Source organism: Pristiophorus japonicus, chromosome 3 (genome assembly GCF_044704955.1).
Source record: "Pristiophorus japonicus isolate sPriJap1 chromosome 3, sPriJap1.hap1, whole genome shotgun sequence".
Classification (NCBI taxonomy): Eukaryota; Metazoa; Chordata; class Chondrichthyes; family Pristiophoridae; genus Pristiophorus; species Pristiophorus japonicus.
In genome coordinates this window covers 56,668,063-56,682,343 of record NC_091979.1, presented here as the reverse complement: position 1 = coordinate 56,682,343, position 14,281 = coordinate 56,668,063, and the positions used below count along the sequence as shown (strand labels likewise).

At 47.4% G+C, this 14,281-nt stretch overlaps 1 protein-coding gene across 1 annotated transcript in view; it reads left to right on the top strand.

Moving 5' to 3' along the window:
• The window catches only part of kynu (kynureninase), a 295,567-nt gene that overhangs the window by 245,158 nt on the left and 36,128 nt on the right, over window positions 1-14,281 (top strand). Inside the window, exon 11 of the mRNA XM_070873566.1 lies at window positions 4,148-4,233. Coding sequence (XP_070729667.1) covers window positions 4,148-4,233 — 86 coding nt within the window. The remainder of the gene's footprint in view (window positions 1-4,147; window positions 4,234-14,281) is intronic.

Below are 14,281 nucleotides of genomic sequence, written 5' to 3'. Positions count from 1 at the left end.
GTTGTGAGCGTCCAAGGCCAGGTGGCCAAAATTATTGGCGATTGACGCACAGCTATGGACATATACAAAGGAGATCATTCCGGTACTAGGCAGCGCCATGGTAGTCATGACCCACAAAGATTCGGAGAACATGTTGCCACACTGGATTGTCCCGGGGGATGGTCCTGCACTACTGGGGAGGAGTTGGCTTGCTGTCATGAACTGGAAATGAGGCGATGTCAATGCAATTTCTTCTGTGGAGCGAATATCATGCTCACAGGTCCTGGACAAATTTGACTCATTATTTCAACCCGGCATTGGCACTTTCATGGGGACCAAGGTAGTGATTCACAGAAACCCGGACACCAGGCCAATCCACCACAAGGCCAGAGCGGTGCCGTATGTGATGCGGGAAAAGATAGAAGGCAAATTGGACCGCCTGCTGTGGGAAGGCATCATCTTGCCAGTCGAATTCAGTGACAGACGGATGGGTCGGTCAGGATATGTGATGATTACAAGGCCACCATCAATCGGATGTCACTCCAAGACCAGTACCCGCTACCGAGAGTGGAGGACCTCTCCGCTATCCGGTGACAAACTATTTTCAAAATTAGACCTGACCTCAGCTTACATGATCCAGGAGCTGGTGAGTGAGTCGAAGAAGCTGACCACCATCACGACACACAAGGGGTTGTTTGAGTACAACAGATGTCCGTTCGGGATTCGCTCGGCCGCCGCGATCTTTCAACGAAACATGGAAAGTCTCTTCAAGTCGATTCTAAGGACGGTGGTTTTTCAAGACGCCATCCTCATCACGGGTCGCAATACTGAAGAACACCTCCACAACCAGACTGGACCAGGTAGGTCTGTGACTGAAAAAGGCGAAGTGCGTCTTCCTAGCTCCAGAGATAGAATTTCTGGGGATGAGGGGAGCAGCAGACGGGGTCAGACCTACTGCGTCCAAAACAGAAGCGATCCAGAGAGCACCCAGACCCGGTAACACGACGGAGCTGAGTTCGTTCCTGGGGCTCCTGAACTATTTTGGTAACTTTCTTCCCAAATTGAGCACGCTGTTAGAGCCGCTGCATGTGCTCCTACGCAAAGGTCGTGAATGGGTCTGGGGGGACAGTCAGGAAAGGGCTTTTGTTATGCTCCAACAATCTGTTAACGCTATATGACCAATGTAAGAAACCCGCTTTAACGTGCGATGTGTTGTCCTGAGGGGTCGGGTGTGTGTTGCAGCATTTTAATGCCAAGGGTCAGTTATAGCCGGTAGCTTCTGCCTCCAAATTGCACCAGTATCTGTTTGGCAGGAAATTTGAGCTGGAGACAGATCACAAACTCCTTCCGTCCCTTTTGGCTGACAACAAGGCCATAAATACGAAAGCATAGGCCCACATACAGAGTTGGGCACTTACGTTAGCCGCCTATGACTACACAATTCGGCACAGACCGGGCACTGAAAACTGCGCCGATGCACTCAGCAGGCTCCCACTAGCCACCACCGAGGGGGCAACCGAGCATGCTGCGGAGATGATCATGGCTGTTGAAACTTTTGAAAGCAAAGGCTCACCCATGACAGCCCGTCAGATCAAAGTCTGGACAAATAGAGACCCGCTACTGTCTTTAGTCAAGAAATGTGTTCTGAATGGGGACTGGGCAGCCATGTACGGGGCATGCTCTGAGGAATTTAAACCATTTCACAGGCGCAAGGATGAACTCTCGTTTCAGGCCGAGTAGTCATGCCCCAGATGGGCAGAGAGGCGTTCATCCGAGAACTCCACAATGAGCACCTGGGCATTGTCATGATGAAGGCAATTGCCAGGTCACACGTTTGGTGGCCAGGGATAGATGCAGACCTGGAACTTAGTGTTTTCAGGTGCAACATCTGTGCCCAGCTGGGCAATGCGCCCAAGGAAGCTCCCCTTAGCCCCTGGTCCTGGCCCGCCAAGCCATGGTCACGCATCCATGTGGACTACGCAGGTCCTTTCATGGGAAAAATGTTTTTGGTTGTAGTAGACGCCTACTCCAAATGGATCGAGTGCGACATTCTCAATTCAAGCACATCCTCTGCCATGATAGAAAGTCTATGGGCAATGTTCGCCACCCATGGTCTACCGGATGTCTTGGTCAGCGACAATGTGCTTTACAAGCAGTGAATTCCAGGACTTCATGGCTGTAAATGGTATCAACCATGTCAGAACGGCACCTTTCAAGCCGGCCTCTAACGGCTAGGCGGAAAGAGCAGTGTAGATAATCAAACAGGGGATGCTCAGAATCCAAGGGGGTTCCCTACAAAGCTGCTTATCATGCCTCCTGTTGGCCAATAGATTCCAACCACACTCACTCACAGGGGTTCCACCCGCAGAGCTGCTAATGAAAAGGATGCTCAAAACCAGGTTATCCCTTATACACCCCACTATGAAAGAAATTGTTGAGAGCAGGCGCCGGTCACAATGTGACTACCATGACGGGAATGCGAGGGCGCGATGTATTGATGTCAATGACCTTGTCTTTGTCCTCAACTACACTGCAGGGCCCAAATGGCTCGCAGGCACCATGATTGCCAAAGAGGGGAATTGAATTCTGGTAGTTAAACTTACCAATGGACAAATCTGCCGCAAACACGTGGATCAAACAAAAAGGAGGTTCAGCAACCCCATAGAAGAAGCAGAGGAAGAACACATTGTAGAGTTCACTCCACCACAGGTAACCGAACACCGGAACCAAGTGGAGGAGAGCCCAGTCACTGTGGGCAGTCTGGACAGGCCTGAGGCACCGCAAACAGCAGACACTCAGGCCAGCGCCCAACAACAGGAGCCCCAACTCAGGCGCTCTACAAGAGAACGTAAACCACCACAGAGACTTAACCTGTGACCCCAATAAGACTTTGGGGGGGAGGTGATGTCATGTATTCAACTGTCATTGTAATCCATGTATAAATTGTACACCGTGAGAACACTGACCACTAGGTGGTGAACTTGTGGGAGATACTCCTAACCTGGATTTTCAGGTATAAAAGGGGAAGCTCCACCCATCTTCTCCGCTTCAGTGTTAGCTTATAAAGGTCACTGGTCACTGAGTGGCCTTCTCTCCAGTATGGGCCTCGTGTGCATTTGTACTGTATAATAAGGACGTATTACATTTGAAGTGCCGTAACCTACAAGTCTACGAACCAGGAGCTGGAAAATGGAATTAGGCTATAGATAGATCTTTGTCGGCCAGATGGGCTGAAATGGTCTCCTTCCATGCTGTAAATTTCTATGATTCCTTTCACTTTATTTTCCCCCAAAGTACCAATTCACATTTCTCCATGTTGAACTGCAGCTGTTACTGAACTGTACAGTCCACTATTATATCTATATCCTCTTCCCATTCTTCATCAGATTTTGCCATGTTTCTAATTTGGTACCATCAATAATCTTTAATATCATTCCTCTTGTACCTATGTCTAAATCATTTCTATAAATGGGAACCTAAAGAGATACCAGCATGGATCCTTGAGGCACACAACTACCCACATTCAATCTGAAAAACATCCATTTGCACCTTTATTTTTTCCCATTGCTATCCCTCTCTCCATCAGCACATTCCCTTCAATTGCTTGTCCTTCATACGTGGCTCTGACTACTCTCTGCAAATCCATATATGTTCTGTGATTTCCTCAAAAAAGTCAATTAAATCCATCAAACATAACCTGCTCTTCACAAATCCATGCTGATTGTCCCTGATAGCCTATGCATTTTTATCACCAAGAACCCATCACTGTGGACTCTGGAAATTATCCCACAATCAACAAAAGACTAATTGGCCCATAATTTCCTTCTTCATCTTTTTCCCTTTTTATGAACAAGTGAGATTTGCGAATCTCCAGTCCTTTGACACAATTCACATTTTCACAGATTTTTTGAAAATTATCGGGCTAGTGCCTTCATTATTTTCCTCAGTATCAGGAATTATCTCAACTCCAAAGGGAACCTGAATGTTTTCTACTGCCACCTTGAAGGAAGATAATCACCAAATGGACAATAAACAGCTACCAAGTGAGGGTTTGAATCAAGCCGAGATGGATATCACAAGCGCATGGTGAGAAACATAACTCACCATAAAATCAGTGCAAAATCTAAAAACCTAATGTCCACGTGTTCTTTTTCCCCTTGCTTATTAGAAATTGATCTAAGTCCTGGGGTGAATGGATTTCGAGTAACAAATCCATCCATGTTATTGGTTCGTGCACTACAGGCTGGCTTAGAGGTAAGTGCATTAATTTTAAGCTTGGAAATTTTACTTTTCAATAAACATTTATATGCATAGGAATAATAGAGTAGAATTTAACTTTTAAGTATTTATTTGTGATGCCTGACTTGGCTGAAGTCGTACTGTGTAAACTGACCCAATTAAAAAGATTCGGCCATGAACAGGAAATAAGTATGATACTGCTTAAAAGCTATTTAACATTTAGCCCACCTTGAAAATATCAAGAATTGAACAAGACACAATTTGACATTTTTCCACCAACTGCTTCCTTTCACTAATAAATAGTCAAGGATAACAAAATTAATATAACATCATAAACAAAGCAATAATATGGTTTCAAAATTGCCCACAACACATTATCTGAATTCGCGACCTGAATGCAGCCTTTGACACTACTGATCACATCATCCTCCTCTAATGCCTCTCCACTGTCTTCCAGCTGGGTGCACTCGCCTGGTTCCATTGTTCACAATCTAATCATTGCCAGAGAATCACCTACAATGGATTCTCTTCCCGCTCCCACATCGTTACTTCTGATGGCCCCCAAGGTTCTAACCATGGCCTCCTCCTATTTCTCATCTACATGCTGTTCCTCGGCAACATCATCCAAAAACACAGCATCAGTTTTCACATGTACGCTGGCGACACCCACTCACCACCACCACCACCTCGACCCCTCCACTGTTTCTAAATTGTTCGACTGCTTGTCCAACATCCAGTACTCAATGAGCAGAAGTTCCTCCAACTAAATATTGGGAAGACTGAAGTCATTGAAGCCGAAATTCAGGTCCCCATTAAGAACCGTTACTGCCGGATTGCAGCGGGCATGCGACGGAGTCGAGTGGCCGCCAACTTCCGGTCCATTGGCCGCCGCCAGCGAAATTTGGCTAGGCCTTTTTTCCGGGGATGCCGACTTCCCTCCCGATCACCTGACTTCCGCTGCGGGACTGTGGTTGCGGCTGTGATGAAGCAATCACAGTGCACACTGCTGCCGCTCCGCCCCATCACCGAAATTCAGTATCAAACAGCTTACCTGCTTCCTAATGATGCCCCTGACAGCTTCTTGTGGTGGAGCACTTTGCTGGGTTGCTCAAGACCGCCAAAGGAGGAGAAAGGAGTTTTGATGGAATCGGGATTTTCGTGCTGGAAAAGCTCGCGCTGTTCTGAAAACCCGTTGGGAGTTCCAAAAACTGTTGCGGACTTGTGAGAACTTTTGGTGATTTCTGAAAAGTTTTGTTTTTTACTCGCCATGATTACTAGTGGCCTGGGGGCCTCATTCTGTGGTCCACAGAGGCCTCCTAGTGAGAGTTGCGCCTAAAGACGCAATGGGCTCTATGTTAGCAGGGGAATGCCTTGTCCACATTGTGCGACGCAGGGAGGCAGGCAGGAGAAGGCTGCACCGTCGTCCACGGGTCCAGAGGCAGTGGGCAAGGGAGACAGCACACATGGCTGCCCAACATGGAGATGGCCGCAGACCTCAATGCAGAGAGGTTGGCCCAGGAAGGAGCAGGCGTCAGGAGGAGGGTCAGGTACGCTGACCGCCCCGCACCAGATAGTGGGCGACGAGCCAGATGCTTGCCAGCTTCAGTCTGCAGAGGCTGAGGAAGATCAATAGCTTGAGGAAGAAGGCAATCAGCCAGCTGCTATCAGAGGGGCCCAGGACAGCCTGGGGGAAGGAGGCCTGACTGTGCCAGGGTGTACCGACATCAGTTTTCATTTCATTCCTGGATGAGCAATGTCTGCGAAGGCTTAGATTTAGCAAGGACATCCTGAGGGGGCTGTGCAATCTCCTGCGGCAGATTTTCAACCTCAGACAAAGCTGAGGACAACAGCTTTCAGCATGCAAACAAAAGTCACCATAGCACTGCACTTCTACGCAACTGGCTCTTTCCAGTCTGCAATTGCAGACATTTCTAATATTTCAGTTTTCTGCCCAAAACTCCATCCGGCAAGTGACCGATGTTCCCTATATGAGAAGAGTCCAACACATATGTTCCCGATGACCAGGGAGAAGCAGGTGGAGTGGCAGGCCGGATTTGTCTGGATTGCAGGTTTCCAGAGGGTGCAGGGGGCCATCGACTGCACACACATCAGACTGACGGCGCCACAAACCCATGTAGACATTTTCATGAACAGAAAGCGATTCCACTCCCTGAATGTTCAGCTGGTATGAGACAACCAGCACAGGATCATGGCAGTTGATGCCTGGTATCCAGGCAGCAGCCACGATTCCTTCATCTTGTGCCAGAGCAGTGTGCCCGCTGTCTTCTTAGGCCCAAACCAGGATTATGGATAGCTGCTTGAGGACAAGGGATATACTCTGTCCCCTTGGCTGCTGACTCCCTTTCGGCACCCCAGGACTGCTGGCGAACATGCGTACAATGACTCTCATTATGCCACCAGGTGCATAATTGAGCATTGCATTGGGATCCTCAAGCAGAGGTTCTCTTGCCTGGACCACTCTGGTGGAGCAATTGCAGTACTTGCCTGAATGGGTCTGCATCTTCGTAGTCGTCTGCTGCATGCTTCACAACCTGGCAATCATGAGGGGCCAGCCACTGGAGGTTGATCCAGCAGTACCAGCTCAGGAGGAGGAGCAGCAGCAGGAGGAGCTGGAGGAGGAGGACCAGGATGCTCGTCGCCAGCCACCCAGGAGGCATCGTCGCCATCCCAACCCTGCAAGAGAAGTCTAATTGCTGCTCAGTTCAGATAATTTAATGCCCACATGACCCTTCAGCTTCACTGTTCCTTGGCCATCCCAATGAGATCCTTTATACATCATTACCCACCCTCAAATGATACACCTGTCCAGAGACAGGAACACAAAGTAAAGATTTATTGCATCATAAAAAACTGTGCAAAAAAGTAACACAACATAATTTCTCACCCTTGTGCATTTCCTTATAACCCCTCTTATGCATGCCTATCCTACTACGATGCAACAGTGTCTCCCATGTGGCTGCCTCATGGGTCTCGAAAGGCTGCTTTGTTTCCTGTGTGGAAGCTACAGATGTCCTTCTAGGACGCCCTCGACCAGCTCTGGTCCTGAAAAGGCCAGCTGAAGACTGATCAACATCCTCCTGGGAGGATTCAGTCGGCCTTGGCTCGGGCGACTCCATACTTGGAGGCACTGGCGGAGTGACAGGACTGGGGTCAGGAATGTTGTGATCCTGAGAGAGCACATCATCAGGATCCTGTTCCGAGTAGCCTGCATGACTACCCGGGGGAGGTACATTACCACCACCACCAATCTGAGCGAGATCAGGTCGGTGCTGTGGCACCATACCGGATGGTCCCCCGTGGCCCTTGGTGGACCCAGCTGTAAGTCCTCCTGTGTTCCTTGCGGTTGTGTGCAACCTTGGCCTGCAAAACAAAGAATGGTTGCTGAGTAGCAGTGATGAGGCCTCAGAAATGAGTGCACAAGTGTGTGTCCCTGACATGCAGCTGTAACTGTGACATGTAAGGGAGCCTCCATTGCGAGAACACACACATATCTATACAGGCCTCAACAATGAAAGCTGCTTCAGTGACTACATAGTGAAGGTGGGAAATACGAGAAGGATGAAGGAGAGGCTCGCAGATAGAGGTAAGCAGTTGGTAGAACAGTTCCTTACTTTCATCAGACGAATTGTGTCGTTCAGCCTTTTTCTACACTGGGTAGTAGTCCGGTTATGAATGGAGGTCCCTGAGACCTCCACAGCCAGCTCTCTCCAGGCATTGGTAAAAACCTCCCGAGTAGGTCTGCCTGATTCGGGGTACAGCACTTGTCTCCTTCCTGCCACAGCCTGCATGAGTGTCTCCAATTCTCTGTCAGAAAAATGGGTTGCCCGCCTCGCGACACCTCCAGCAGGTCCTCAGCCATGTCTTTCAGTCAAACACTTTCCCTCCTCGGAGTCTAGCTGCAAATCCTGGCTTTTAATAAGACCAAGGAGCAGCTGGCTCGTTAAGAGCTCATCAAGACAAGTTGAATTTCTCCGTACAAACTCCGCTCCAATCTACTCACCAACATCGCTGCAAAGTCCCGATTCCCGCTGGCCGATACCACTGGGCGCCATTTTATTTTTAAATCAGTGAATTTAGGTCGGATTCCCCACTCAAAGATTGTGGCGGGAATGGAGCCCAAAAAGCGGTAGGTTCTCCCCGTTCCCTGCCACAAACTCAGTTCCCTCACCACTGACTCCATCCCTCTCCCAGGTAACTGTCTGAGGTTGAACCAGAATGTTTGTAAACTTGGTGTCATATTTGACCTCGAAATGAGCTTGCAACCATATATCTGCACCATCACAAAGACCGCCTATTTCCACCTCCGTAACATCACCCATCTCCGCACTTGCCTGAGCTCATCTGCTCCTAAAACTCTCCTCCGTGCCTTTGTTACCTCTAGACTTGACTATCCCAATGCACTTCTGGCTGGCCTCCCACCATCTACCCTCCATAAACTTGAGGTTATCTAAAACTCGGCTGCCTGTGTCTTAACACATTCATCCATCACCCCTGTGCTCGCTGACCTACATTGGCTCTGGGTTAAGCAACGCCTCGATTTCAAAATTGTCATCCTTGTTTTCAAATCGCTCCATGGCCTTGCTCCTCCCTATCTCTCTAATCTCCTCCATCCCACAACCCTCTGAGATTCTGGCCTCTTGTGCATCCCTGATTTTAATCGCTCAAGTATTGGTAGCCTTGTCTTCAGCTGCCAAGTCTCTAAGCTCTGGAATTCCCTCCCTTAACATCTCTGCCTCTCTATCTCTCTTTCCTTCTTTAAGACGCTCGTTAAAACCTATCTCTTTGACCAAGCTTTTGGTCATCTGCCCTAATATCTCCATTATGTGGCTTGGTGTCAAAATTTGGTATATGCTTGCAAAGTTAGCCTTTGTCAGTTTATAATGTAAAGTAACAGATGGCCCTTGTGTACTTCCCATTTTTAGATACCTTGGATAGTAGTAAATCGAAAGATATGGAAGGTGAAATTAATCTTTGGCAGTAGTGCAAAATTGGTGTTAGTGAATCAGCACCCAGCCCAATTTTGTTTTCTAATAATCTCTTTGATTGGATTGAAGTTTAATTCCTACATCAAAACTGTTCTTTCATCCTTTGTGGTTCTCTAGCTTTAGTCTTCAGGATATGACTGCAGCAAATCTTTTTACCTGGTTTTGTAGTATTCCTTTGTTCCTAACTTCCAGCAAACACTGTGCACATAATTATACCATTATAATATATTTATATTTCTGACATAACTACTAAAATATACTATTTCAATCTCAACCATAACGTGTCACAACCGTTGTTGGCCTGATCTCTAAAATATAATAGAATGCATTCTAGCACCCCACCCGTCAAAACTTCATTTGCTATTTTCAGAATTCCTCCAGTTCAAACTTCGAAAAGCTAAGATAAAATCTTGCCCTGAGAGTACTTTAGCTTATCAAGATTGAACTGTTGCTACAGGTAATCTGATCTTTCACTCATTTAACAAAGTTGGAGTTCTCATCAAACTGTATTGCATAATTGCACTATATGCAAGGTTTTTCAACTTAATTACATAGTACTTTACAAGTTTATATTTAATAGAGGCATCTCCCAGACTCCAAACCAACAGGTCACAAATGTCTGGTTGAATCTCTTATTTATTTTATTGTAAAGGAAAACTACTTTATACTCTATAGCAGTCAACAACTATCTTTCTGTTAACATCCTTTTTGTTATGTATGCAATCCTGTGTAACCTGAATCATACCGCCACCAGAGGGCATACCTGCTGGAGTCCCAAGGGATCCCAGCATCCCTTGGGAGCACTGTACATAAGCAGGTCTCCCTTGCTGTACGGAGGTCACGCATACTCATGTCGACAGTACTCAGTTACATTATTTCATTATGAACATAACAACTGGCGACGAGATAACGAACAATCATGCGAAAATGCAGAGAACTGTTGGTATCCTGGAAAAATTCTCAGAAGGGGACGATTGGGAGGTCTTTGTGGAGCGACTCGACCAATACTTCGTGGCCAATGAGCTGGAAGGGGATGAGAATGCTGTCAAACAAAGGGTGATCCTCCTCACCATCTGTGGGGCAACAACTTATGGTCTCATGAAGAATCTTCTAGCTCCAGTGAAACCAACAACCAAATCGTATGAAGAACTGTGTACGCTAGTCCGGGAGCACCTAAATCCAAAGGAAAGCGTTCTGATGGCAAGGTATCGATTTTACACATGTCAGCGGTCTGAAGGCCAGAAAGTGGCGAGCTACGTCGCCGAACTAAAGCGCCTTGCAGGACATTGCGAATTCGATGGATTCCTTGAGAAAATGCTAAGAGACTTCTTTGTGCTGGGCATTGGCCATGAGGTTATCCTTCGCAAACTATTGACTGTTGAAACACCGAACCTGAGCAAAGACATAACGATAGTCCAGATATTTATGTCCGTCAGCGATAACACCAAACAAATTTTGCAGCATAAAGAGGTTTTGGTAAGTACTGTACACAAAGTAACATCATTTTCAGGCAGGAATGCATATGGCAGAACGTACACGCCTGCAACTGCACGACCTCAGATGACCCAGAGTCCGCTATTAAAATTAATGCGAGGCAGTTAACACCTTGTTGGCGCTGCAGAGGTGATCATCGAGCCCATCAATGCTGTTTCAAACACTATGTGTGCAAAGGCTGTGGAACAATAGGACACCTCCAGTGAATGTGCAGACAAGCTGCAAATCCTACAACCCACCACGTTGCAGACGAGCATCGATCCATGGCGGATCAGGCTGAACTAGAGACTCGAACCGAGGAGGCAGAAGTGTACGGGGTACACACCTTCACCACAAAATGTCCACCGATCATGCTAAAAGTCGACCTGGACAGAATTCCGGTATCCATGGAACTGGACACGGGTGCGAGTCAATCTATCATGAGCAAAAAGGCATTTGACAGGCTGTGGTGCAACAAGGCACATAGGCCCAAGCTTCGCCCCATTCATACCAAGCTAAGAATTTACACGAAAGAGCTGATCCCTGTAATTGGCAGCGCAGCAGTAAAAGCCTCCTATGATGGAGCAGTGCACGAACTCCCATTATGGATTGTACCAGGAGATGGCCTCACAGTGTTCGGCAGAAGCTGGCTGGGAAAAATCCACTGGAACTGGGATGACATCTGAGCACTTTCATCTGTCGACGACGACTCATGCCCAGGTTCTGAGCAAGTTCCCGTCGTTGTTTGATCCAGGCATCGGAAGTTGCTTGGGGGCGAAGGTGCAGATCCACTTGGTTCCCGGTACACAACACATCCACCACAAGGTGTGGCTGGTGCCATATATAATGCGAAAGCAAGTGGAAATTGAGCTGGACAGGCTGCAGTGAGAAGGCATCATCGTGCCGGTGGAGTTCAACAAGTGGGCAAGTCTGATTATTTTGGTTCTCAAAGGCGATGGCACAGTCAGAATTTGTGGGGACTCTCAGGTAATGATTAACCGTTTTTCGCTACAGGACCAGTACCCACTACCCAAGGCAGATGACCTATTTCCTCCTGGCTGGAGGAAAGACGTTCACCAAGTTGGACCTGACCTTGGCCTACATGACGCAGGAGCTGGCGGAATCTTCGAAAGACCTCACCTGCATCAATACGCACAAATGTTTGTTCATCTACATTGATGCCCGTTTGGAATTCGATCGGCCGCAGCAATTTTTCAAAGGAACATGGAGAGCCTGCTCAATTCGGTTCCGCGCACCGTGGTTTTCCAGGACGACATACTGGTCACAGGTCGGGATACCATCGAACACTTGAAGAACCTGGAAGAGGTTTTAAGTCGGCTAGATCGCGTGGGACTCAGGTTGAAATGCTCAAAATGTGTTTTCCTAGCACCAGAGGTTGAGTACTTAGGGAGAAGAATCGCAGCAGATGTCAGCAGACCCACTGACGCCAAGACGGATGCCATCAAGAACGCGCCGAGACCACAGAACGTGATGGAGCTGCGGTCGTTCCTGGGACTGCTCAATTATTTTGTTTTTTTCCTATCCGGGTTAAGCACCTTGCTAGAACCTCTACATGTTCTGTTATGCAAGGGAGATGACTGGGTATGGGGGAAATCAGAAGAGGCTGCTTTTGAGAAAGCCAGAAATCCATTATGTTCCAACAAACTGCTTGTTCTGTATATCGCATGTAAATGTTTAGTGCTCGCTTGCGAAACGTCTTCGTACGGGGTCGGGTGTGTGTTACAACGAGCAAACGATTCGGGAATATAGCAACCGGTCGCCTATTCGCCTAGGTGTTTGTCCAACTAGAAAGGGCCTACAGCATGATTGAAAAAGAAGCTCTGGCATGCGTTTACGGGGTGAAAAAAATGCACCGGTATCTATTTGGTCTCAAGTTTGAGTTAGAAACTGACCATAAACCGTTCATATCGCTATTCTCAGAGAGGAAAGGGATTAATACCAATGCCTCTACCTGCATCCAAAGATGGGCCCTTACTTTGCGGGCCCGATTCTAGGCAAAATGTTTTTGCTTGTTGTGGATGCTTATTCAAAATGGATTGAGTGTGTAATAATGTCTGTAAGCACGTCCACTGCCACCATCGAAAGCCTACCAGCCATGTTTGCCACTCCCGGCCTGCCTGATGTCCTTGTCAGCGACAATGGGCCGTGTTTCACCAGTGTTGAATTCAAGGAATTCATGACCTGGAATGGAATCAAGCACATCACATCTGCCCCGTTCAAGCCCACATCCAATGGCCAGGCAGAATGGGCAGTCCAAACCATCAAGCAAAGCTTGAAACGTGTGTCAGAAGACTCCCTGCCTGTCCCTAGTCCTGCTCAGCTACCGCACCAGAACCCACTTGCTCACTGGGGTTCCCCCATCCGAGATGCTTATGAAAAGGGCACTCAAAATAAGGCTCTCTCTTGTCCACCCTGATCCCCATGATCATGTCGAGGTCAGACAGCATCAACAAAGCATGTACCATGATCGCGCAAACTTGTCACGCGATATTGAAGTCAATGACCCTGTATTTGTACTCAACTATGGACATGGTCCCATATGACTTGCTGGCACTGTCATAGTCAAAGAAGGGATTAGGGTGTTTCAGGTCATGGACTAACTTGCAGAAAGCATTTGGACCAAACCAAACTGCGATTCACAGTCAGCCACGAGCAGCCCGAAGAGGACACCACCAACTTGGACCCTCCAACACACACACAAGTGGCAACTGACATCATGGTCGACCACAAAGCTGAACTCACCAACCCTAGCAGCCCAGCAAGGCCAGCTGCCTAGCAGCTGAGCAAAGAACCAACCAACTCACCCACACCTGCATTTGTACCGAGACGATCGACAAGGGAGCGAAAAGCCCCAGATCGTCTCACCCTGTGAATAAGTGTACTATTGACTTTGGGAGGGAGTGATGTTATGTATGCAACCCTGTGTAACCTGTATCATACCGCCACCAGAGGGCATAGCTGTTGGAGTCCCAAGGGATCCCAGAATCCCTTGGGAGCACTGTATATAAACAGGCCTCCCATGCTGTACCAACACTCTGGAGTTTGATTAAAGGAGCTAAGGTCACACTTACTCATGTCTACAGTACTCAGTTACATTACTTCATTATGAACGTAACATTTTTAGTCTCTGCAATTGCAGATACTTCAGCCATATTATGTCAGACTTGTTATAGTTTTCCCGACAAGTTGTGTGAACTTTGAATACAGCAGGCAATAATGGAGTCGCTAACTATTAAATTATAGTTGAGATCAGTATCGGAGACTATTACAAATTGGTGCAGTTAAATTAGGGATAAATCCCTTGGTAGCTGACAGCTGAGTGCATCTTATAATGAGCGTATGCTTCCTTCCTTCCATATTAGAAGCTTATGCGCCAGTTTAGCGCTTGAAAAACAAGCACAGCATGATCAAATTTCTAGGCCATTGAATCTTCTTTCAACTGTAAAGAGAAGCTACATCTACTCAAAAGAATCTAATAAAGGCAAAGAAAAGATGGGCTAGAACCTCCACTTTTTTGCATGCTTAACGTCCATTTAACGCCCATTTTACCGCTGAAATTACGT